We start from the raw sequence: 26,443 nt of genomic DNA, 5'->3' as shown, positions 1-26,443 counted from the left end.
GGGGCAGTTCCTCCCCAACACTGTGCCCATAGTCACTTCCCCTCCCCTACACGGCTTCCCTTTGCTTCCCTGACATTTTCTGCAGGGAAGCACAGGACTCTCATGAGCAGTTTGATAAGAGAAAGTCTTCAGCTGCTTACTGTTGCTGTATTCCATGATTCTCTGTGTTTTTCAGCGCTGAAAGGGGTCAGTCATGGCAGGTGATGCCATCATGCTGATCAGAGGCTTGGCTAAGCTCAGTAAGGCCATCATAGAGACCCAAGTAGGACAGCTGCGGCAAGGAATTGGTGGTGGTGATGCAGCTATCCTTGCAAGAACCTTTCAGACCACTGTTGAAGAGCAATTCAGTGCTGCCATGGGAAAGATGCAGGTAAGGAAGATTTTGTATGCGTTCGCCATTTCCCAGGGCTAAGCTTTTCTCTCTCATAGGTTGTAGATTACTCGTCTGTGAAAGGGGTTGTCTTCTAAGAGGTAATGGGTGGATCTCTGAACATAGTACTCTTGAGAGCATTATGTGCCAAAAATATTAACTTTTGCACACAGTATTTTAAAATTCTGCAAATTTTATTTGTCAAATGTGGAGGCTCCAGCATGACATTGGGTAGCACAGGCCACTGGCTGCACAGAGGTCGGAGATCACTGTGTGGTGGGTTTGACTTGGCCCTGGATGCTGTGCAGGGGATGAGGAAGTCCCATCCTCCCCAGCCATGACTAGCAGCTGAGCCTGGCACAGGGTAGGAGCCACCAGCTGGGTCTTCCCTAGTCCTGACTCCTGCCTCACAGTGATTTGCTCTTCTGCTGGCTGCCTTGGGCACCGAAAACATACTGCTGTGAAGGGTTGCATGACTGCTCTTGTGGCTTCCCTTTGCTTCCCCATCAAAATCATTTTTCTACCGGGGAGGAAAGAAAGGGGACATAAATTCTGCACAGAATTCCCCTAGGAGTAACATAGGGTCCTTCCAGCTACTGCAGGATGCTGAGACCATAGACAAGGTCTGTTGGTATTATAAGGCGTGGACTGTTAATGCTAAACCATGGAAAATTCAGGTAATAGCTTCTAGAATATTGAAGAAAATTATCTTATCTTTGTCAAAATAGTGATTTCTACAGTTTGGGTGGGGGATCTTTTTTTTTTTAACCTCATTCTTCAGTATTCTTGAAATACAGCAGCTTTGAGTGACTCTCGCACAACCAAACCAGAATTCTTGGGTACTTGTCTTTTGTTGGGTAAATGGAGTGGGCACACACCTTCTTGTTTCTGTGCACAGGTGAAGGGATTTGCATATGGATGAGTCATGCACTCTGAAGTGCTTTGAGAGCAATGCTCTCGTGAGCAGGCAAGGTGCTGAAATGCAAGCACAAAAGGACAGCATGGTGTGTTCCAAGTGCGAAGACATACTTGGGAGGTCTACTGTTCATGGCTGCTTTTTTGTTTTCCCTGGGAGAGAGTCATGAGGTGGGGCTGAGGATTTAAGGTTTAGAGGACTCTTTCCTGAGACTGTGGTATGAAAACACAAAACAAATGGGAGATCTTGTTCTCCAGTAGGATAAATATCCAGTAGGAATTTTTTGTCCCTTCAGATAACTTATTTATATTGTGGTAATGCATGGGAATCCCAGTTATGGACCAAAAGCTTTCTTGTCAAAAGTTAAGGTCTGACTAATATTGAAAAGGAAAGGTCAGCAGCTTAAATATTTACAAACTTTGGTTGCTAGTGATTACCTCTCTCATTTGGCTATGAGAATGGACTTGTATAAGGTGAATTTTTTTCTGCCTTTGCACGTAGCCGGTTCTTGTTTCCTCTGTGGAATTCTGCTGCTTTGCAACTCTTCTGCCATACTCCTTGGTGCAGGTAGTATTTTCTGAAGAACTCAGGGTCAGATTTTCAAGTGTTTAGTGCCCACAATTTGGCTGGAATTTCAAAGGAGTCATTTTCCCATATAGGAACCTAAATAAAGGCCAGATTTTCAAAGGTGCTCAGGAGATCCTATTGTGATTCTTATGGCCAGACTTACAAAAGTGCTCCATGCCGAGGGTGTTGACGTCTCTTGAAAGTCTGGCGCTTAGTGCCCTGGGAGGACATGAGTCTTTAAATCAAAACTTTCATGTCTTTCTAAAAGAGATGCTATAGCTGAAACACAAGTTATGGGTTTGATGCTGTAATCACTGGATGAGATTCTATGGTCTGCATTATACAGGACACCTGGCTACATGATCATTCATAATAATGGAAAAAAGAGCCTTCTGCTGTAAATGAAACTGTCTCCATCCCTTGCATTCCTTGCCGAATATTAAGAATTATCTTAAGTCTTAAATGGTCAAGTATGACAAGAAGAAATTTGTTCACTTCATACCCCTGGTGGGACGTGGCTGCTGCCGCCGCCCTGATTAAAGATTTTTTCCTCTCTCAGTAATGTTGGTGCTGGGAATTACACGAGACCTGCCTGCATAACAGGAAGGGCTGTGTCCTGCACTTCTTCCTCAAATGGGGGAAAAATGATTAGCATTTGGGAAAGAGCCTAGGATATGCTGCTATCTGCCTGACTGTAAAAGAATTAAAACTTGGATTTGGTTACAGTTCTCAGCAACAGGGTCAATTTATGGCTGAGGCAGGTAACTGGAGTCCCAGGGGCACTAGACAGTTCATTGAGTTAATGCTCTGTTTCTTGCTTTGATGCTGTCAATCACTTTCTGACATTCACAGATATCTAGAATAGCAAGGCAGGTATCACAAGTCAAGACCCAAGTGTGTTGGCAGATCTGGGTTGGAAAAGTTTGCCCAGCAACACCTCACATTGAGCTTAGCTGTGAGGTCACACCCTTGCTTTAAGCACGAAATAATCATGCTCACAGTGAAATGTACAAATACTACAATAAATTACTGGCTGGTTAAAGAAATACTATTTTCTGTTATTCATGGGATCAGTCATGTGGGGCTGAGCTAAATTGCTCTACAATTAGACATTCAATTAGCATGTCTGAAAGAGTTTAAGGTGTAAAAATACCTAAACCATGAATAATGGGGAAGAGTGCAAGAAGGATGAAAACTGAAGTCTTGAGTGATGGAAGGATGTGTGAGGGGATACTGGGGGCGGGCAGATGGGAAATAGCAGATCATTTCTGTCATCAGATCTGTTGCACCCATCACTATAGTAGCTAAGTACTATGTTCCATATAAATGGTCTCTAGAATTCTTGTACCTTCTTGTGTACCCAGACTGTGTGTGTGATGTGGATTTGACTGGCTATACCTTGGAGTACCTCCCCTTAAAATCAGTACGACCTAATTACACGCGCATTTGAGAGGATCTTTGAGTGTCCTGTGGGGTTTTTTAAATTTCTGGTTTCCGACCCATTCCAATGTTACTTGCAGGATCTGGGTAAACAGCAAGAAAACTTAACTGATCTCGGTGAGGATTTTGGGAGCGATTACAATTTCTCGGGGCCAGAGTCATCAAATGCTACAAAGGACTACTCATCTCCAGGCCAGCCTGACAAAGGTAACGGTACAGAGGGTCCAGCTTACACCTACGCCACAAATGGACCTTTTAGAAATGTCAGCGAGATTGGAGATACAAGCCCAGGGCAAATTCCCTTCTCTGCAAAAGTGAATGCAAAGCTATTTGGAGGCTTTAGGGACCCTGGAAATCCTTTTGCTGCTGCTATTGGGCAAAACAGGGCTTTTCACCAGGACCATTCCTCTGTCAGTGGGCTAACAGCTGAAGATATTGATAAAGCCAGGCAGGCCAAAACTGATCCGGAACACAAACCTCACAAACAAATGGTATGTATTTATTAATTTCCTGTCCTCTGCTTTAGCCACATAATCACCCTTCCTCACCCTCTCCTTCTGCTTCTCCTCCTCCGAATTTGGCTTATTGTTACCTGGGTGGTAAGGGGATGGTGTCTTTTAATTTTAGTCTATGCAATGTTGTTCTCACACCCTGCGTGTTCCCCCCTCCCCAATTCATCTTCTGTGAGAGGATGGTTAAAATGTGTACATGAAATTATAATTGTTCTCTATTAACAGGTGCTCACCTGTCACTCCCCATGCTGGGCCCTCATGTGCCACTGCATGCTTAGGATAATTAAGGGTCTATATTTACTCTTGGCTTGCAGACTGAGACTTGGAGCAGGTGCAGACAGCTGTAGGCTTTGGCAGTGTAAGGAATGTCCTCTGAAATAATCCATTCTGGTCTGGAGGGGACTGTGCTGGCTTGATGGCAATCTCAGTAGGAGTGTGAAAGATTGAGTGGGCAGTGTATGCTGAATTCCTCTGAACTGAGAGAGTGATCAGTGCAGGTCAGAGTGGCCCCCACTGTTAGGATAGCATATGGGAAGCTTGAACTTCCACCCCAGAATATAAGCATACCTAAGAGTGGCATAATCTTGCAAATGCTGACTCGGTTACCATGCCCTCACGTGAAAGAGGGAGGAGAGACTATAGTGGAATGACAGAGTGCACAGCGAGAAGATTTGTCATCATTGGTCTCTCTCTCCTTCTCCAAACTCTACTCCAGATGTTCCCAGGATTCACAGTTGATTTAACCCACTGGGCTGCTTTTAGTAAACCCACTTGTGCTTGTACTGCACCTGTAACTGGAGGGGTAGTCTATAGTGCTATGAACCTGGTAACTTTCAAGAGCATTAATTTCACTAATGCAAGGTGTGTGTCCTGTAGATCAAAGGGTTGCCAAGTTAGCTATAGACATGGGCTACTTAAACGTGAACACAAACCTTTTTATCCCTCTTGCTTCCTCTCCATGGCTCTCCTGGTATTTGCCCCTGGAGATGTTTAATGTTTGCTTTGGTTTACAGTTTGCATGGTATGCTGTGTTCACTTGGAAAAACATGAGCTTCTAGAGGCTACAGGGATCGGTGCCCTAGAAATACCTAGGGTGGGATTTGTGGGATGCTGATTTCTAGCATGATGTAGGTCTTCAAGCATTAAATAAGTTTATGTTGTTGTTTTCTTTGGTAGCATCAACCTCTCTTAGCTGAGTTTCACTGTGGATTTTTTCTTTTTTTGTTTCTTCCAATCATGCAGCTAAGTGAACGGGCCCGAGAGCGGAAGGTGCCAGTCACACGGCTTGGGAGACTCGCTAACTTTGGAGGTGAGGTGAGGGGTGTGTGGGTGTGGGGGGCCAGGGAGGGCGGGAGGCTGGCACTTGTGCATGCATTTGTATTAGTCAATGGCCATGATAATACTCTGTTCCTTCATCTTTGTTTTTTGTTTAGTTGCCTGTTATCCAATAAAAATGCCTCTGCTCCTGCAGACTTGCATCCTTTTTTGAGGGAATTCTTCCTCTGGTTACTTCAACAGCATGAAGTACTACAGTAGCTTGCCTTAGTTTGAACTGATCCATACTGTTCACTTGACTAGTGGCCAATTGTTATGAAATGTATGATTCTGGTGAAGGGTGGGGAGCTTACCTGCAGAACAGACATGGATGATGGATTTAACTCATTAATAAACCATTTTCTAATTGGAAGATATGTAGGGCCTGATCCTGTAAGCCTTCCTTGTGAAGAGTTCTTGCTTGAATCAGTGGGATTTCTGATCATGAATGGCTTGCAGGATTGGGCTCATATTGAATGAGTAGGTGCTTTTCAAGATAAACATCTTTATAGCAGTAATAATAGCTGGCACTTGCATAACACATTGCATCTGGAGATTTCAAGGGGCATAACAAATGTTAATGAAACTGCACAGTATCCTCCCTGTGAGATAAGGGAAGTATTATACCCAGATTTCAAATGGGAAAATGCTCGTGGAAGTACATGATTCTCAGTCCCCTATTATTAAACTTGCAGCCTGTTTTTTTCCTTCTGTATAGATGTGATCATTTTGTTTATAGGTAAATGCAGCATAATTACATTGTGAGTTTTCTCTCAATTAGTATTTTTAGAGCCTCTCACACCTATCAGGACTTCACAAAATCTGCTTGAAACACACACACACAATCTAAACATCCCCAAATCATTAATACCATGTTTAGACCTGCCAGTGCACAGGAGTAGTCCCTTGGCCTACTTGTATTTGACGGTGTGTGTGTTGTGTGGATTATGCATGCTGGAAAAAACTGGAAAGGAACAGTTCCTTGCAGTGTAGCTTGCTTATGATAAGCAACACTTAAATTACAGGATGCGGGGAGAAGACTCCTAACGCCTGCAGGGAATCTGAACTCTGCATTTCAGTGCAGGGTTCCTTACCTACCTCATTCTGCTCTGCTGCATAAAAAAGACAATGCATCATGATCCACTTCTTGGAGTAACAACAGTATCTCTTTTAAAACAATTTTTTTTGAAGCTCTGAGAGCTTACAGGCCTCAGACCTGAAGCACTGACATTATTGCTTCCTGCAGCCTAACCCATGTTTTGAAGAAAGCATGTTGCATTACTGCTGGCTATTCATATTTTCCATGTAACCAGATTTATCCTGGCTTCCTGCTGCTAGTTGCTTGATGTGAAATGGCAACTGTCCATGCTGTTTGTCTCTGGACTTTCAGTACTGTGGTTATACAGCTCCAGGTCTCTGCATTCAAGACTTTGGCGTGAGGAATGGCTGACTCATGCTTCAAGCTGGAAAGTTACCCTTAGTGGGTGGGGAGGAGAGAAGTGAAACTTCTTTAATATTATTTAAAAAAAAAAAAAAAAGGGGGCAGAGAGGGGCAGAGAGTACATTGTTTACAATCAGGGTCACTTGGAAAACATACCACTCCTCCATACATCACTCTCCTTTCTGAGGTGCTAGAAATTGAGAACAGCTGGGCTATTGCTTTCAGCCTGTTCTTCTTTGTTCCTGATTTGCTTTTTTGGATCTTGGTGAAGGAACAGAGGGGGTTTTGTTCAGTTTCCCCACCACCATGGGTTCTTCCTTGATAGTGTCAGGAACTGATAAGACTTTTCTGCAACAATAAGAAGTATGATCTTCTCTGTGATCTTCTTAGCTTCTAAGAGGTGGGTTGATTCTTGTTAGCTTCTAAGCAGCAGGTGGGTTGATTCAATAGACAAAGCCTCTCCTTTGGTGGCTGGGTTGGCTAATGTTTGAAGGAGTGTTTCTCCTCTGAAGGAAGGAGAAGGTAACACAGAATCAGGGGAATGATGGATCATCTGGAGTAAGAGGGAAAGCTCTTTAATTAAGAGACCTGGGTCTTGGCTGGCTTGAGAGAGATAACTGTAACTTCGGAATACTTTAAGCAAGTGTGAGGTCTGTATGTGTGGAGATTTGGCTCCATTTACAATTAAAGGCAGCTTTTGTACATTATTTACTCTAAGTTTAGAACTGTTTTTGGCCTGCACATATACTTAATAATAAAAACAGTATACTGCAAATCCATACCTGGTAACACCAGACAGTGGTTTTACTTCACTTGTTTTAATCTGAGGTGAATGCCCTCTTCTTCTTAAATCTTTACAATACATTTTAAAACTCAGGTGCTGTGTATACTGCCTGTGTGAGATTCCTTGAGCTGTCTGCAACAGTAATCACAGTAACTTCAAAGCTCAGGGCCTGGTTATTGGAGATGCCGAATGCTTGCCGTTTCCATTGAAACTGTGGTGAGCTGAAGAATGGTTCTGAATGACTATTACTCTCCTTTGAGGAGAGGGCAGAAAAAGTCTTACATGGCCTTCATCATTGGTACTGGATACCCTGCAAGTTGTGTGGATGTCATTTCCTGCCTCACAGGAGATGTATTACTCCCATTTTTATATGCAGGGAGCTAAGGCACAGGGACATTAAGTGACTTGTGCAAAGTTGCAGAGGAAGTCCGTGGCTGAGATAGAAATTGAACTCTGCTCTGCGTCCTTGACCTGTCCAGTAGACTAGTTTTCCTTTCAAAGAAGGCAGAGTAAACATGAAGCAAAGCAGATGGCCCACTTCAGAGTTTAGACTAGTAGATCTGCTGAAGAGTTCCTGTAGCTACATAGTGTTCTCTCCCCACATTTCCTTTCAGCTTGTACTCTCAATAGAAGATGTGCTGGAGACAAGAAGACTACACCTAGGATGATCTAAAAGAGAGGTACCAGTTACACTGCCAGTGGTTGGGAAACGGCTGCAGAAGGGAGTCTAGGGGCTTGGCTACACTGACGCTTTACTGCACTGCAGCTTTCTCACTCGGGTGTGAAAAAACACCCCCCTGAGCGCAGCAAGTTACAGCACTGCAAAGTGCCAGTGTAAACACTGCCCCAGTGCTGGGAGCGCGGCTCCCAGTGCTGTAAGCTAATCCCTATGGGGAGGTGGAGTATGTGCAGCACTGGGAGAGCTCTCTCCCAGCACTGGCGCTGCGACCACACACACACTTCAAAGCGCTGCTGCGGGAGCGCTCTTGCGGCAGCGCTTTGCAGCTCTAAGTGTAGCCATATGCTGAGACATGCTACAGAACAGAGGCAGGGCAAGAGAGACAAAATGTTGAACAGTGAAGGGGAACCTCTAGGGTGACCATACCTCACAGGTTAATGGGAATTAACAGCACATCATCTTTCAGCTGCTTTATTAGTGCCCTCATGCTGAAACGGGAATGCTTGAGGTTTCAGTAACGGAGGGTGTGAAGTATGTGGTCTGTTGCTGGGAACTTGCCTGGAATCACAGTCTTCCTGGAAGCAGAGGTGTAGACTGCCTTAAAGCTTGAGGAATCTTTCCTGCAGCGTGTGCATAGAACACTATGAATTAACTGGAATTTAATGCTGACTAGAAGTAAATTCCTTCCCCGAACTTCGGTCTCTCCTTGCGTGTATTATACATGCTTGGTTCTGCTGAGCTTAGTGTTTTATTGAGGCTATTAAATGCTAGAAACTTCCAGTGGAGTTATTCTAGCTGTAATTGGTTTCTGAGCAACTCACCACAAAGTACAGGTGCTGTTCTTTTTATTGTATTAAAATATTTTCAGGACTGATGATTTACTTTGTTTACTTTTTTGAGGGGTGAGTTTAGTGCTCAGGAAGCTGTGGAATCGATGCCAATGGCTAGATTTGTGCTGTGCAAAGCTGTCGCATGCAGATGATCAGTCTGTCCTGCACTTCAGCACACTGTATAATGCTTGCAGTGTACAACATGACCATACCCAGAGCACATGCTACTAGAGGGGAAAATAACTTTCACCTTCAGAGCTTGGAAAGCTGTGCAGAGCAGTAGCAAACTGTTCTGCATCCATCAGCTTTGTTATGTCAGTTGCTCAGTGAGCGCATTCCTTTTGAACGGACCTGCTTTCAGAGTGGCTCATGTTTTCATTTCAGTTTGTAGCGTAATGGGAACTAGCAAGCACCTGGCACATGTCTAAAACAATACACTAGTAGAGAAGAAAGCTGTAGGCTGTAGCCTTGAAATTACTTATATGCCTGGGTAAAACATAGTTGACAGTTACACTTCATATTTTGACACCAGCAGACTTCCCCTGCCCCCTCCAGGGGTGCTGAGCAGCTCCATCTCCTATTGACTTCTCTGGGAGCTCTGGATGCTCAGCACCTCTGAAAATCAGCCTGGAAGCGTATGGATTTTGTTATAGAAGGCTCTCGACTATTCAGAGGTAAACAGTCAGGTAGTGTAGGCCTAAAACCACAGCCTTTGGGATGGGTAGGTATGTAGAAGTTTGGAAAAACAAATATTAATGGATTTTCTTGAAATTCGTGTCTTGTTGGGTCTAATCAATCCGTTGCAGTATGTGTAGGCTTGGCAGGATTCAATTTTTATTTAAGATTTTTTTTATTTTTTTAATATTTACAGTTGCTGGAAATTAAGTGGGGTGTAGGATTGGGGGTTGCGGTTAAGGTTAGGGCAGTGTTGGTAGTGAGGCTGCAAGCTGCTCCTGGGGGCTCCCTGCATGGTCGAGGGGCCCAAGACATCTGGGGCGCAAGATGCGGGTCTGGGCATGGCAAAGCAGAAACCCCCCCAGCCAGGGATGCAAGGAGGAGGAGGATGAGAGCCATCCCTGGGTGCTGCTGAACAGTTCCTGCTCAGGGATGGCTCCCACACTCCTGGCTGCTGAGTGAGTGAGCAGGGCCTTCATGGTGGAGCTGCAAAGGGCTCTCTGTATTTGGCTGGTGACATCAGATCCCTGCAAGCACAAGGGATAGGCAAAAGGGGAAAGGGCAGCCTGTGCTCTTGGCGTGGCAGAGCAGAATCCTAGGGCCATGAGGAGAAGGAGGAGGAGGACCTAGCCATTCAGCACCAAGATGGCCTCCCCTGCGGTGGGTGCTTTTTTACCTCACTGTCCTGGCTGGGGGTCTCTGCTCTGCTGGGCCAGGACCGTAGCCGTGCACCTGCAGGGTTCCAGTGTCACTGGCTTTGCAGAAGCTCACAGAGCCCATTGCTGTCCAGCTGTCACAGGAATGAGGGAGTGTGCCATGACAGCCAGGACTCTCCGCACTGCAGCAAGGCCAGTGACACCTGATCCCTTCAGGAGCAAGGAGGGGAGGCTGTGCTCCCACCAACTGTTACTAGTCAATATCTTTTTGTCGATTCCATCTGTCAGCTGAGCTAGATGTTTACCCACATCTATCTATTTCGATCAAATCTTGCCAAGCCTAAATATTTGCAATATTTGTTTGGTCACCTTCCCCTTAACCATTCTTGTGAACTATCTCTTTATTTTGTGAGCTGAGAAATACCTTAAAGAGCCGAAAAACAATGAATGCTAAATGAGTTCAGTGAAAAAGGAAATGTAGTGTTTTTAAAATAAAGCTCAAACTAGTCCTTAGTATAATTCTGTTGCAGTCAGTAGAGTTACACACTAGTGATGAATTAGGCCTATGCTCTTAATTTTTTAATTTTGCAACTTTACAGTAAATAACACAGGAAGGGGAATAGAGAGAGACCTGAAACTGTGAAAACTTCAAAGATTAAAAAAAAAAAGTGCTCTGTGTAAGCCTTAAGGACCAGTGAAATGCATCAGTTCTTGAGGAGGGGACTGCCTGATGTGTTCTTCATGGGAATAAAAGCCTTCGAGTTATTTAAAATATTTTTACTAGCTTGTTGTCTGGCTTGTTTGCTTTTTCTTGATGAATGGAGTGGGTTTGCAGTACAGTCAGTTACTGTCTTTGCAGATTTTGTTGCTGTATAGCAACAATCAAAGCAGCAGGATCCCACCCACCCCAAGGGCACTTTCTTCCCTCCCCCCTGTTTAGACCAGTTTTGTATATTGTCTTATTCCCTGTTACAGTTCCAAATAGTTCATTTTATCAGCAGACCTGCTGTGGAGTTGTTGCACTGAATTTCAGTATAATGCTCACAGGACAATAACTCTGATTCAGACCACCATAGTGATGCTGATAGCCTTAAAGTCTTTAGGGGCTGGAGTATAAATACAGCCAAGGCTTAAGCTTGCCTAAGACTAGTGGTTTTTTGTTTTTTTTTCTTCTCCTGTTTTGAGCAGTTGTTGGCTGACACTTGTTACTTTTCTGCTAGAAAATCCCAGGAATTTTACAATTTAAGAAGTGCTACTTTTAATGAACTCCTTTTTAATCCCTTGCTCTATACAGTGCAAATCCTTGCAGCCTCTTCGCGTGGTGAATTGTTGCGTTGTAGTTTTTAAATATGGATTAGAATCTCTTTTTAGGCTGAGGGCTGAAGAGCACTAGGCCAGATTCTGATTTCAGTTGTAATATTGTAAAGCAAAAATTCTTCTAAGTGTGCTAGATTTGCTTCTGATTTAACACTGGTAACTGAGATAGAATCTGGTCCGTAGTCTTTCATTTGAGTGGGACGCTGTAGAGACCGATTAGACTAGAGCCAAACTAGTTCAGAATTGCAGTAACAATAAAACAGAGCTCTGAATGGGAGTGTTACCAACAGATCTGATGCTGAATGAGCTATATCTTGGAGCTTAATATCAGCACTCATTCACAACCTAGAAAATTGCCTTTTGGTGAGGACTCTTTGCTCTCTTTAAGTGTTCCTGTCTGATTCTTTTTGCTTGCTACTGTTAGTTCTGTGATATAGTGCTTGCTATTATATGTGTGTCACCTACAGATGGAGGAATTTTTCTAGGAAAGGTTTTATAATCAGAAAGTACTGATTCATCAAGGAAGTTTTTCAGGTCCACATTGGGAAGGAGGCCGTAGCCAATAGCTCCTTCCTGTCTTGGACCTCAGAAACCTTCCCAATGAATAGGTTTTTTTTTTTTTTAATTGGAAAATGCCTTTTCTAGAAAAATTCCTCTATCTGTAGCTGGGAGACCCAGGTTGAGGGAGACCCAGGTTGGAGTGTATGCTCTGTCTGATTCAGAGGTGTCTTTTTGTTTGTGGTTTCTCTTGTGCAAAAACTTTGAAAGGTCTCCATCTTGTTCCAGTATGGAATGAAAACAAATTCTGAAACCATCATTTTTCATGAAATAGAATTCTTGTTTTCTGCTCATCGCTAGCGCCTGCAGTCTACTGGATGGAGTCTGACATGTTTGAGTGTCGTCTTGTCCTTCAGTGGCTCTAACCCAGTGTTCCCTCTAATTTTTCCCATGCATGTGCGGAATGAATTTTATGTGCATCAATATGGAGATAATGTGTGACACATCACCTCCATATTGGTGCACATAATAAAACTCCTGTGGCGGGGGTGAGTCCAAGGGGTTTGGAATGTGGGAGGGGGCTCTGGGCTGGGGGTGCTCTTGGGTGGGGCCGGGGATGAGGAGTTTGGGGTTCAGGAGGGTGCTCCGGGGCTACAGCTGGGAGAGAGGACTCCCACCAGCTCTTCCCAGAGCAGCACCTGGGCTGAGGGGGAGAGGTGCCTGTCTCTGCAGTGGCAGCTCTGGGTCTGGGGCCCGCCTCTCCCCCGGCTGTGGCAGGTCTGGGCCGGGGCTGGGTTGGGAGAGAGGGACTGGAAGGGGTGCCCCTCCCCCAGCTGTGGCAGGTCCCAGCCAGGTGGGTCCCTGAGCGCCTGCTCGGCTGCACAGCTTACTGGGAACTTGGGCTCTAACCTTTATTGTCAAGTTGTGCCCAGTAAGGTATATGTTTTGTTGTGGGAGCAAAACAGCCTTGATTATTCCCTGCTATCAACTGCTGAGGCTATATGGCTACACAGTTATTCAGCATGAGCAAGGTTATTGGTCCTGTAACTAATTATCTGAGAGATTTATTACTGTTGATAGCTTCAAAATCCTTACCTTTTTTAAAAAAATGTTGAGATCCCCTAAAAGATGCTATTAAGTAAAGAGTTTTATTGTTTAACTTGCATGCTTCATATATTGTCAAATCTCAATACAAGAGGTTGAAAGTTCAGTTTGAAAGTGAACTGCCTTATCAGAATAAAATATGTAAACAGAAATGAAATCACTCAAAGAAAAATAGTCACTGCTGGTTAATTTTTAATAATAAGCCACTGTAACATCACTGGAGCTGCTTGTGGCAATGCCTAACCTTGCACTGGGTATTTAGGTTGTGGAGAAGTTAATGTCTGAGATAAAGGTGGAGCTATGTTCTGGGTGGAGAGTACGTATGCTATCAGTTAAAATCTTACGGGGAGTTAGAATTAATCGGGAGGAAGGAGAGAGAGACCCATTATGTCAAGAGTGTCATCTGGTTTGGGCCTATGCTTGTTAAACTGGCATCACAGAACTCTTCTTGTTTTTGATACACAAGTACCCTCCCATCTCCAAGCACAACCATATTAGTTGTCCTTGTGTGTCTGTACATATGTTGCCTGGCTGTTTTGTATCAGTGCATTATGGGATACTATCTCAGGGTGCTCAGCAGGGGCTACAGTCCTTGGAGGACATGCATATGGAACATATGCTAGCAGTATGGGGGCAGTACATTCTGGGATATCCTGATGTGCAGAGCTGAGATGTAGGGCTGGCTGGCTGGCTTGGGTACCTTAATACCACTGGGGTCCTGATTTAACCAGGAAATTAAATGTTACAGCCTGAAAGAATGAAGGAAGGAAGCCAGCCTATACCCCTAGCAAAGGTAGTGCGTGGTTATCACCGTAGCTCTTGGATTCCCATTCAACTTTTATGGGGGGAGCACTGATTTAAGTGCTGCACAAGCTGAGGAGACAGTTACAGTGCAGGTGGCATTCATCGATTCCAAGGCCCAGAAGGGACTGCTCTAATTATCTCAGTCTGACCTCCTACATCAGTGGTTTTCAAACTTTTTTTGGTGACCCAGATGAAGAAAATTGTTGATGTCCGTGATCCAGTGGAGCTGGGGATAAGGGATTTGGGTGTGGGAGGGGCTCAGGGCTGAGGCAGAGGGTTGGAGGGTGGGGCTGAGGCCTGGGGGGTGGTGCTGGGAAAGAGGGGCTCAGGGTGTGGGAGGGAGCTCATGACTGGGGCAGGAGGTTGGGATGCAAGAGGGGGTCTGAGCTGGGGGTGCAGGCTCTGGGATGGGGTCAGGGTTGAGGGGTTTGGAGTTCAGGAGGTGGCTCTGAGTATTGGGGGGGTGCTCAGGACGGGGGCAGGCGGTTGGGGCATGAGCTTACCTCAGGTGGTTCCTTGGTCAGCGGCAGAGCGGGGTGATAAGGCAGGCTTTCTGCATGTCCTAGCCCCGTGGACAGGAGTCAGCCAGGCAGCTCCACCCCCTAGTTCCTGGCCAATAGGAGTGCAGAGCCGATGCTTGGGTGGGGGCAGTGCATGGAGTCCTGTGACCCCCTCGCCTAGGAGCCAGAACCTGCTGGTGGCCACTTCTGGGTCGCAGCGTAGTGTCGGAACAGGTAGGAACCAGCCTGCCTTAGCCGTGCAGCACCGCCAATGGAACTTTTAACGGCCCAGTTGGCGTTTCGACCTAGTGCCTTACGTTCATTTCATGGCCCAGTACTGGGTGGCAACCTGCAGTTTGAAAATCACTGTCCTATATAACATAGGCCAGACCTTGTTGTTAAATCACATTGATGGCTTGGGTGCAATTGGCATTTAGACCCAACAGTGTAGCTATCTGCTTATGAGTGTGATTAGTGGTTTTATTATGTAGATTTGGCTTAAGCCTCTGCCTCTACTATTGAAACTTCACTAGCAACCTCTGCATCTTAACATGTTTGCAATTTTCTTGACAAGTGTGCATGGGAGGATTTTTCTTTCCTGAGAACTGTGCTGTCAAAAGCAGTATTGTAACCTGCCTTCCCAAATAGACTTCTTCCAGGGTGACTTTTTAAAGCTTTGTCACAACTGGAGCGTGGAACCCTACTGCTTCGCTCTTTTGCAGCATGCTTGTGAGCTGAGTGTTTTAGAACTTTTTCGTCAATAATAATGTAGCCTTGACATGCCAGAGTGAATTAAGAGATCTAGGAGAGTGTTGAATTGTTAGCTTATACTATCATAAAAGCCAGACTCTTCTAATCAAGTTACTTTATACATTTATAAAATCTTGTCTCCCCTATTTGTAGGAAAAGCTGATATTTCTGCAGTCCATGCAGTCAGGGCTGATTTCAAAAGAGCAACCTCTCAGTATCCTCTGAATGTATCAAATGGCTTAAGCATACACAGATGGCATGTTTGTGCTCATTCACCACTGACTTGTTTGTTTTTTCTCTTGTTTTAAAGGACTAGCTGTTGGTCTTGGCATTGGGGCCTTGGCAGAAGTTGCAAAGAAGAGCCTTAGACATGAAGAACGCAATGGTGAGCTCTCTGGTGTGCTTGTTTTGAACAGAAAACCTAATTGCTTTCTCTCTTAGGCATTCTCTACTGTGTAGAAGAATAAAATCCTGTGAGGTCTCCAAACGTTGTGATTGTGATGCAGTATGTTAGGAGTGGAGTGGTTTTTTCACCCAGTTTCTTTTGGTTGAGTTAATTTCTTTTTAACCTCATAAGGCCCATCTAAATACAGTTGTACTGCTTTACTAACTTGCCTTGTATGGACACAGCTCTATGAGTGTAAAGGTGCTTCAGCTGATATAGCTCGTTCCATAAGGAAAGGGGAGTAAGCTCTACTGGTCTAACTATTCAGGTCTAAAAAAAACAAAAACTCCACACCCCTGAGTGAAATACTTATACCAGTACAAAAACTGAGAGTAGATCAGGCCTTAGTATCTGAAAACTTGTGGTGTTAGTGGTTGAAGTAATAAAGATTTGCTTGACCTTCAGCAATATTCTACCTATTTGATACTCAGGTGATGACTGCTATAAAAAACCCATGGGGAAAATAATTTATTCAGACACTCACTTCTTTCAGTATCTTTCTCTTGACTATTCTGTAGACATGCACAAAGAAAAGGCTATGTGCCATACAAGCAGGTTTATACCAGACTTTGCATTTGTCTTCCTTGTCTCACCCCCAATTTAAGATAAGGGATGCTGTTTCTGGGTATGTCTCCTTTTGGTCTGAACTAACATGTTTACTGCTTTTCTGCACCTGTATTCTAGTTGGGAGAGATCCAACCCCACATAATGGTAGGGAGCAGCTAGTGCAATCATTTGTACTGAGGCGTGGAAGATAGATATGAACATGATCTTTTTTTCCTACTCTGGGAAAAAGCAGCTTACTCGGGGTTTGTGGCTGGGTAGATGTTCTTTGTTCTGTTTCCTATCCACAAAAGCTTGGCTCAGATGCAGGATCACTTTCCATGAAGTTCCTGCCTGCCACCCAATATCCCTGCCGTTATGTTTGACTTGACACAACGCGGGTCTTGGTACCACACAGGTTAACAGAGAGTTTATAGTGTAGCCAGTGTTGGAGCTGAGCATCTTTCTGGCTCTTGCCCTTTGGTTCTGACCACCATCCTTGAAATCCTGGCTTTTGTAAACGGAGGCTCGGTATTTCTAAAAGAAAATGGGAGTCTGCTTAGATATAGAATGCTGATGAAGTTGTGGCAGGCACTTCTGTCTCTGGGCCACCCCCTATAGGTCTCTGTGTTCATCTGCGTAGGGCAGCATGCAACATGAACCTGCAGGCCAAGGAGATGGTGGAATCAGAGGACGTGGTGGTGGACGTTTTGGCCCCAGAAGATCCGTCGAGGGTGGGCCTGCCCCTCATCAAGACCATCCAGACCAATGCCAAAACCATCTGGCAGACCCCGGCCCCCATTTCCCCTATGGCCGAGGGGTTCGAACATGAATACTTTGTCCCCTCACAGGGGTACAACTATTTGTTCATGCACCTGCAGCCATACTCGCTGGTGGCTGCGACTGTGAATGAGAAGGAGAGGGACGGGCAGCTGGCCCCAGCGCCCAAGTTGAAGGATGCCAAGCAGCTGGACTTGTTTGCCAGCAGGCACTCCTGAGCCACAACAACTTTAACTCCTGGAACTCCATGCTGAAGTTCAAGGAGTTTGTGCCTCCTGAGTCCAGGGAGGAGTTTGGGGCTCTTGTCGACGAGGGCAAGATGGTGGCATGGACCTCTTTACAGGCCTCACTGGATGCTTCAGACTCAACTGCGTGTACCTTGTCCTTGGGGATGGCCATGAGGCACACCTCCTAGCTGCAAGCCTCTGGCCTGCACCTGGAGGTTCAGCAGATGCTGCAGGACCTGCCCTTTGACAGGGAGGGCCTGTTCGCGGAGCAGATTGACTCTAGGCTGTATAGCCTTAAGGACTCGAGGGCGAGCCTGGGTATGCACACCCCAGCGGAAGCACTTCAAGCCCCAATAGCCGCAGCAGCGCTCCTACCCTCGGCTGCAGCAGGACTTTTACAGGTGGCAGGGGCGGAATGGCAGGAGCAAGCCCTCCAGCCCCCCATCTGGACAAAGCTAGGGCCCGACCAAGCCATAGTCAGGATCCAGACAGGCCTTTTGAAGGGACGCCCGAGGACAGCATACCAGACTTATCTGTGGATCCTTCCTCGTCCTTTTTGAATCGTTTATCCCACTTTCATTGTGCATGGTCCCAAAATAACTTCAGACCGCTGGGTCCTTCGCATGGTAGAAGTGAGATACTCCCTCCAGTTCTGTTTCTTCCCACCCTCCCACCCCCCTTCCTATCCCTCTTCAGGGAGCCTTCTCACGAGCAATTCAGGAGGTTCAGGTGCTCCAAACCCTGGGGATGGTAGAGGAGGTCCCATCGGAAATAAGGGGCGAGGGGTTTTACTCCCGATATTTCCTAAGGCCAAAGGGGACCTCTTGCCCATTCTGGACCTGCGCGGGCTCAACAAGTTCATGGTAAAGTTCTGCATGGTCTCCCTGAGCACCATTATACCTTCCCTGAATCCTGGAGACGGTATGCTGCCCTCGACATAAGATTATAAAATATCAGGGTTGGAAGGGACCTCAGGAGGTCAACTTGTCCAAGCCCCTGCTCAAAGCAGGACCAATTCCCAGCTAAATCATCCCATGAAGGATGTTTACTTCCACATAGTGATTTGTCTGGCGCACAGGTGCTTCCTGCACTTTGTGGTCAACCGTTAACATTACCAGTTTATGGCCCTTCCATTCAGCTTTTCCAGCCCCTCGAGTGTTCACCAAGTGTATGTCGGTCGTGGATGCCTTCCTCCCATCGACGGCAGGTGCAGGTGTATCCCTATCTCGACTGGTTTCTTCAGGCCTGCACCAGAGAGCAGGTGCAGTTCCATCTCCGCCTGATCAGATATACGTTCCAATGGCTGGGTCTCCTCCTCAATGTTGCGAAGTTGACCCTGGAACCAACCTAGAGGATAGAGTTCATCAGGGTGGACCTAGACTCAGTTCAGGCGTGGGCCCTCCTACCGAACTCCCATTTCCAGCCTATCGGGAGCATCATTCAAGGCCTTCAACGATTCCCAACCTCGACAGCAAGGGGATGCTTGAGTCTCCTTGTCCACTTGACTTTGTGTGCGTACATGACCCTTCACACCAGGCTCTGGCTCCAGCCACAACAAGCATGGCACACCTCGGTCTACCACTCGGGGTGTGACAGCCTAAATTTGGTGGTCACTGTCCTGGAGCAGGTCCTCACCTTCCTCCGCTGGTGGCTCGACCCCTGAGTGGTGTATGAGGGAGTCCCCTTCCACAGCCCCCAGCCTTCCTTGTCCCTGGTCATGGATGCGTCAGCTATGGGGTGGGGCGCACATCTGGGGAACCTTCAGACTTGGGGCATGTGGTCTCAGTCCGAGCTATCCCTCCATATCAATGTCAGGGAGCTGAGGGCGGTGCGCCTTGCTTGCCAGGCCTTCCAGGTGCAACTGCGCAGTCATTGTGTGGCGGTTCTCACGGACAACACTGGAGCCATGTTCTACATCTGTAAACAAGAGGGAGCCCATTCCTCCCCTCTCTGCCAGGAAACCATTCAGATGTGGGAATTCTGCATATCCCACTCCATTCATCTGGTTGCATCCTTTCTTTCCGGGCTCCAGAATGCACTGACGGACCGCCTCAGCAGGTACTTCCACTCTCATAAGTGGTCTCTCTGACTGGATGTCGCCCACCTCATCTTCCAAAAGTGGGGGTTTCCCCAGGTCAACCTGTTTGCCACCTGCAGTGACAGGAAGTGCCCAGCATTCTGCTTCTTCCAGGGTCACAGCCCGGGATTCCTGCTTCCTTGGACGGGTTGCTTGCTCTACGCCTTTCCTCCATTCCCTCCTGTGCACAAAGTCCTGCTCAAGATCCTCAGGGACGGGGTGAGGGTCATTCTGGTAGCTCCAGCATGGTCTTGGCAGCATTGGTAAACTACATTGTTAGAGCTGTCGGTGGACATTTCAGTTACATTGCTTCTCCTTCCTGACTTGATCACTCGGGACCATGGCTGCCTCTGTCATCCTGACCTGTGGTCCCTCCACCTCATGGCTTGGAAGCTGCATGGTTGAACTCCTTCTGTGTTCAGACCTAGTCAGGCAGGTCCTGCTGGACAGCAGGAAGACCTCTATAGAACCACGTTCTGGTGAAGTAGAAACAGTTTTCGTGTTGGTGTGACCATTGCTGCGGATGCCCCCTCCAGGCGCCGGTACCACTCATTTTGGAGTACCTCTTGCATCTGAAACAGCAGGGCCTGGCAGTGCCCTCCGTGTGGGTTCACCTTGCTGCCATCTCAGCCTTCCACCTGGGTGCGTCTGGCTGCTCTGTCTTCGCTAACCCTATGTTTGATCACTTTCTCAAAGACATGGACAGTCTCTATCCTCAGGTCCGGCAGCCTGTCCCTACATGGGACTTTAACCTGGTCCTTTCGAGCTTTATGGGACCACCATTCGAACTGCTGGTCACATGCTCCCTCCTGTATCTTTCCTGGAAGACAGCTTTCCTGGTCGCCATTACATTGGTGAGATGCATCTCTGAACTGAAGGCCCTTGCCTCGAAGCCGCTCTATATGGCCTTCCACAAGGATAAGGTACAACTCAGGCTGGATGCGCCCTTTCTCCCCAAGGTGGTGTCGGCTTTTCACACTGGCCAGGACATTTTCTTGCCTGTCTTTTACCCAAAACCTCTTGCTGGTCCCTGAGAACAGCAACTGCATTCCCTCGATGTCTGTAGAGCCCTAGCTTTCTACATTGAGCGCAGTAAGCCGTTCAGGAAATCAACCCAGCTCTTCATTACGGTGGTGGACTGGTTGAAGGGTCTCCCAGTGTCCTCTCAAAGAATTGCTTCCTGAATCACGTCCTGCATCCGCACTTGCTATGAGCTGGCAGAGGTGCCAACCCCAGTTGTTACCGCGCACTCCACTAGGGCCCAGGTCTCGTCAGCGGTGTTCCTGGCCGAGGTACTGATCCAAGAGATCTGCAGGGTAGCGACTTGGTCTTCGGTGCATACCTTCGCTGCGCCATTCCAGGGGGCTCCACAGCCAACTCAACGAATGCTGTAGGGGAAATCTTTCCGATGGCCATGCACGTGGCATGCGCACATCTAATTGGAATGGATATAAGCAACATATCTCGAAGAACAACAGTTACAAGGGTGCGTAACCATTTTTTGAGTTTACAATCTGGAAGACAAGATGCAGCAAGTGGGGCGCAATGAGTGGAAGAAACGGGGGAGAGGTTGAGGATTACAGTAATAGGAAATCATAGTTAGGTAGCTTTGCACTGTAGCTAGTCCTGTATGGATTCAGTTCAGTTAAATATTGGATATCCCTATTGGTCAGGTGATATCTTTTGGTGGACATTGTGGCAGTGGTGGATCTTGAGGGATTTGGAGGACAGGATAGTGGCATTATGGATTAGTTTGGGGAGGGTGCATTCTGTGCACCAAGGCACTTGTAGGAAGTGGAGGGGTGGTAAATGGAGGCTGCTATTGCTGGCAGATAATTTGATCGGGAGGGGACAGGAAGAGTGATGCAATAAGAAACTGAGAGCAAATGAGGGGACTAAGCTGTAAAGGTTCTTGAAGATGGCAAACAAGAAGCTTGTACTGTGTGGTGCAGAGGGAGCCAGGGCAGAGATTGAAAGAAGCAATAACCTGGCCAGAACAGGCCAGGATGAGGTTAGCAGTAATATTTTTGAACTGAGTGGGGCAAAGTGAGTGAGAGTAAGTCAGAGATAAGGTTTCAGTAAAAATTGGAAACGAGGACCAGGGTCCATGGTAGTGTTACGGGCAGTGAAGAGGCCAGATATTTAAAGGTGTACCAGAGGAAGGTCATGAGATTTAGAAATGGCCTCGGTGTGCACATCTGGAGAGAAGAAGGTATCAAAGACTATTAGCCTCAGAACTCAGTGCCTCCCCACAGGCCTTCTGAAGGCTTGTTTATATGGATCCTCCATATGTTCTAAACGAGCATCCAGTAGCATGATACTATCTCATGGAGCTGAATCTCTTCATCCCCAACCTCAGCACTGTCTGCCTCTTAAAGTGGTAGAATTGGAAAGTAAACATCTGATCACATGGGGCAGGGAGGTGAGGGTGAAGAGGGGAAGGCTTCCACAACCAGGTTTGATTTGTTTGTTCCTGTGCGGCATTGGCAGTTTCAATAAGGTAGACTTCTTATCAAGGGCAGTTGGCTGCAGGCTGTCACATGGAAACCGCCCACATCCTAGCTGGATTCTGCATGGCTCTAGAAGGAATTATTTTGTACAGGGGATCTACAAACTAATGCAGCAGCCTGATGGCCTCTAAGCAGTTAAGCAAGTTTATATTCCTTATCTGATTTTGTGGCATGTTTAAGGAGTTTAAAGAAGGTCAGAGATCCATGGTAACAAAACTTTCTTTGGACTTCTCTCCCAGTTCTTCCATTTTAATATTAAAAATATAAGAGATGTCATGTTCTTGTTTTACCATAAATAGCTCTTCTGTTTGCCTTACCTTGGTGTCTGGCTAACCATCTGTCATTGAGGTGAAGGTTACAGAGTAAGTTAGATAAGGAAAATGCTTCTAACCATTGCAGGCTTTGTGCAGTGGGTCACCCCTGGGGTCATATTGTAAGCTCGCTCCCACAATATCTGTTCCTTACCTGACCCAAAGGTGGATCGGATGCAGAGACTGTCAGAAAGGAGAGGTGGTGGGGGGAGATGAGGACAGGATTTCCAGGCCCTTTTATTCTGGGTCCATTGTTTAAGTTCCCTTGCTCAGTCTAATTGAGGTGCTTTGAAACTCCCCATGAGGATGGCCAGGATTGTCACTGTGTGGGGATAGATACCAGTTCTATCATGTGCCTTGTTAGGAGACCTCTGATATTCTTCTCTTGTAGTCTCTCCCTTTCTAAGCTTAATGAGACAACATGGAACTCCACTCTGTTGCCTCCAAAGTTTTCATAACCTCCCTCTCAAGCAGCCCATGAAGTTAGTCACAAGTAGAGTCCAGGTTCAGAGGATTGACTCCCTTGTCATTGTATTTTACTCTCATGTTGGAGGGGGGAGGGCAAAAGAAAGTTTTTTTTGTTTTTTTTTTTTGTTAGGCTACTGCTTCTGCTTTTTCTTCCAGAGCCTGGCTGTTACTCAGGTTGAGAGGCAGTTTGCTTTCTCTGTGCAGTGAGGGGTTGTGAAATTGATAACATGCAGGTGCAGCGAGAGACACTTCTGATTGCAGTGCACACAGAGCAATAGCAATTACTTGCATCTTGCCCAACTGCAGCCACGATAAACATGGGATCATTTCAGACCCTGCATCTTTTCCAGCTAGTGCCTGATTCCAATGTTGTTGATGATCATATGCTACATGGATGCCTTTTTTTGAAGCGTTCGGATAACCACAGTGATGGAGGGTGAGAGGGCTTTTAAGCACAGACACAAGGAGTTTCTGCAGTAACATTTGCCCAAAACCACATCTAAGAAACGGAGACCAAATAGTTGCCCATGGAGCTGTGGCCATTTCTTGTGATGCATTCAGTTGTCTCTACTTTGGCTTTTAAACAGACTTGGTCACTTCTTAAATCTTTCAGATATTGCCAGTACTGGCTAGGAAGGGGAGGTTTTTGTTGTTGTTTTTTTTGGCAAACCACACCCTCCTGAACCAAAGGGAGGAAACTGTAAACTGGTGGAATCCATCCTCAGGATGTGCAGTATTTGTGCTAGCACCTGGAGGAATTCCACTGAAGCCAGGACATGGCTAACTGCAGCTTAGTCTCCACAGAGACATCACTGATGTAGATTGCTTTGGAGCTGCACGTTAATCAGCACGCACCCTAGCCATACCCCCTGTCTGGCAAGTGCCGCTGATCTTTGGCTCTGTTATTGGGCTGCAAGCCATGAGGTAGAGCAGGTGTCATGAACTACTTAGTCTTTTGGCCTTGTACCAGCATATCACAGGCTGAATCAAGTACAAAGTGTACTAAATGCTTCACATAGCCTAGATGCTGGGGCATTCAGCGCCTAATGGTCTGGTTTGGGGGTGGGTGGAGCAGTGACTTTCATCACTGTTTCAGGTGGCTCAGTCTAGGTTTTGTCCATCATGACAAGATTCTCTTGTATCTGAGACTCTTGGCAACTCCTTCTTCTTTCTGGAAAATCAGCACAAGCTTCTGAAGCTTGTATGAATTGGTGTGGAGGGAAATGTATCTCTTATAGCAGGAGAGGCTGCATATAGACACATCAATTTGGCACACCATGCTATACTGTTTCAAAGGCCTGGATTTCTCCTCCACTCCAGTATTACTGAATGCATCTGCTATGCTATCAGTGTGTTGGATACAGTGGGCAACCTCTCACTACTATATTGTTCTTACTGTGATTGACTGTAGTAACATCAGTATGATGCTGTAAATGCTTCTCTCCCAGTATAAATCCCTTTCTGTCCTGCTAGGAGGCACATGCTGCTCTGCCTGGCATATTCAATATGTTCTGACCTCCTACTTAACCCACTCTCTGCTTGTTTCCTCTTAAGCTTCTTAACTGGTAGAATAAGCACAGGAAATGAAGCCAAAGTGCTCCTCATTCAGAGGCTTTTATTTGAAGTGCATATTTAAATCTGTGAAGGCTGTGTTTTTTCATTTTAATATCCCTCAATATTGCAATGCTGGTTGGACCTACGAGGATGTTGAGTGTTGAGACTGAATCCCTATCTAGTTGTTTGATGCTACAATGTGATGATGGGCCAATCTCTTGGAGACAGAGTGGACAGGCTATAGCAAATTTCCTCGTAGTATGGTGTTCACTTTCCATCTGTGGTCATCTGTACATCTCTCATTGCATCCTATCCTGCCTTCCTTTCAAAAAACCAAAGCCTCATGCAAAATCCTGAGAGTCCTTGCTCTGTGGAAGCAACATCTGTCTGCAAGGGTTAGTTTTTGTTGCTCTGACCTACATTGCACACTGGCACTATCTGGAATATGTGTGAACAAACTTGGCTTGGCTTGCAGAATCCTTGAAGGCTTTTGCTTGCAGCACTAACACCTTGTCTGTCAAGTTGCTCTTATCTGTCCTGAGATGGAGACTATCTCCAGCTTTAACTGAGGAGGGATTGCACTGCTGTTTATATTTTTCTCCTTGCCAGGTACCTGCTAGCTGTGCACTTTCCAAAATGAAAACATAAACACTGCAGAATTATGAAACTTGCTGGAGATAATGAGCTTTGAACCTGTTCCTTAAAATGAGAAGGGGAAAAGATTTTGTTAAGAGAGAAATTGATACATTTCTGCAGCATGAAGAAACTGCACTTGAGATTTTTTTTACAAAACTCTGCTTGGATTACTTGTAAATTCTAAATGGACTGTCCATAGCCTGCTTTGTAGTTCGAGCCAAGTACTGATAGTTGTGAGGGTGTCTTAAGCAGGCCTTGATGGAAAATGCAGTGATAGAATAAGGTGGCAATACTTAGTGATTAGGACATTTGGACCAGGCATCCGAAGATCTGGGTTTTACTCTTGGCTCTTCCATAGATCTGCTGTGTAACTTTCAGGAAGTCCTTTCACCTTTCACAGTGCGCAGTGAAATGGGACCTCAATCCTGGTTGTGACTAGGCAAACTATATAATATAAATGATCAGAAGAGTGACTCTAAAATGTCTCCATATCTGTTTTCTTGGATTCCAGGTCAGAGGCCATTACTGCTGGGGCTAAAGATCTTGCCATCTGCCAGTCTGTTTCCTTTTTTTATGTTCATATCTGGCTGTGTTCCCACCACTAATAACCCTGTCCATTTACTCCACGTGTTTGGGTCACAAATGATCTCTGCTCCCATTCTAATTGATTTAGTACAGTGGTTCTCAACCTATTTGCCATTGTGGGCCTCATCCAGTACTACTTGTGTGGCCAGAGGATATCCCATAGGCTACAACTCTGTGCTGATTGGGACGCAAGTGGCCTGCAGTCCGCAAGTTGAGAATATGGATTTAGGAGCTGTGCTAACCTCTTTAGCTGAGCTGTACTCTATTTATTTTTTCATACCCTTCTTTGTTCTTGGTTTCTTAGCCCTTCTTCCTTGTTCCATCTCTCACATATTCCTCAATCCCTTTCTTTCTGTGTGTGTGTGTGTTGTAGGTTAGGATGTGTAGGGCCTGGGGACTCAAACAAAGGAGTCACTTTTCCCCTCAAACTGTGAACGTGCGCTGACAAAGGTACTATCTGCCTCCTGATGCCCATACTGATGCTCTCCACTGCTGAAACCCTAGTTATAGGAGTAGACAGTGAGGGACTCCAGGATTTAATGCTGCAATCCCTTTAACTTTAAGGGAACCACTTTATAAATAAAATCTTGGCTCTTCTAAAAAGGGAATAATGTTATTTCCAGTATGGAGCGTGGATTAGTTTCACTGTCTTTGTCAAGATAACAAATTAAAAATAGCCCCTTGAGTCACCACTGACCTTCGCAGCAGTCTCCCTATCGCTGCCCAGTGTGTGTATTATTTAGAATGTGTATTTAAAGCACAAGGCTAACATAGGTGTTGGAACAAAGTTTTCAGGAATAAAAAAAATGAAACCCCACCTCCAGACAAATACCCTCCATTGCTGTCAAAGGAGACCTTATCTTCAAGGTCAATTTTAACGTTATTAATGGCTTAATATTACAATGGTGCCTTCATTGTACTAGGTGTTGGGCAAACAAAGAGCCTGTTGTAGGTCTCTGCCTAAAAGGCTAGCAATTAGCTTTTCTCAGGTAGAGTCAGTGGAGAACTGAACTTTGTCTCTAGAAACGCCCTCCTCCTTAAAATGAAGGGAATGATAGCACAGCTAAGTTCTAGGCTGTGTCCCAAAGCTGATGCAAAGCAGACAGTCCTCAAAAAACAAAAACAAAAACCACCCCAAAACATTCTGTGC

General features: G+C 45.9%; 1 protein-coding gene across 4 annotated transcripts in view; it reads left to right on the top strand.

The window, feature by feature from the left end:
- The window catches only part of COQ8A (coenzyme Q8A), a 78,915-nt gene that overhangs the window by 25,504 nt on the left and 26,968 nt on the right, over window positions 1–26,443 (top strand). For 3 of the 4 annotated variants that reach the window (XM_030557371.1, XM_030557369.1, XM_030557370.1), the window contains exons 2-5: window positions 176–370; window positions 3,374–3,784; window positions 5,048–5,114; window positions 15,468–15,542. In XM_030557371.1, coding sequence (XP_030413231.1) covers window positions 194–370; window positions 3,374–3,784; window positions 5,048–5,114; window positions 15,468–15,542 — 730 coding nt within the window. In that variant the 5' untranslated portion in view covers window positions 176–193. Of the gene's footprint in view, window positions 1–175; window positions 371–3,373; window positions 3,785–5,047; window positions 5,115–15,467; window positions 15,543–26,443 lie in introns of those variants that run through there. The other variant, XM_030557372.1, reaches the window with a different exon arrangement.

This window comes from Gopherus evgoodei, chromosome 3, assembly GCF_007399415.2.
Source record: "Gopherus evgoodei ecotype Sinaloan lineage chromosome 3, rGopEvg1_v1.p, whole genome shotgun sequence".
Taxonomy (NCBI): domain Eukaryota; kingdom Metazoa; phylum Chordata; order Testudines; family Testudinidae; genus Gopherus; species Gopherus evgoodei.
Note: the sequence above shows the minus strand (reverse complement) of the source record. Positions and strands in the feature narration are given on the sequence as shown.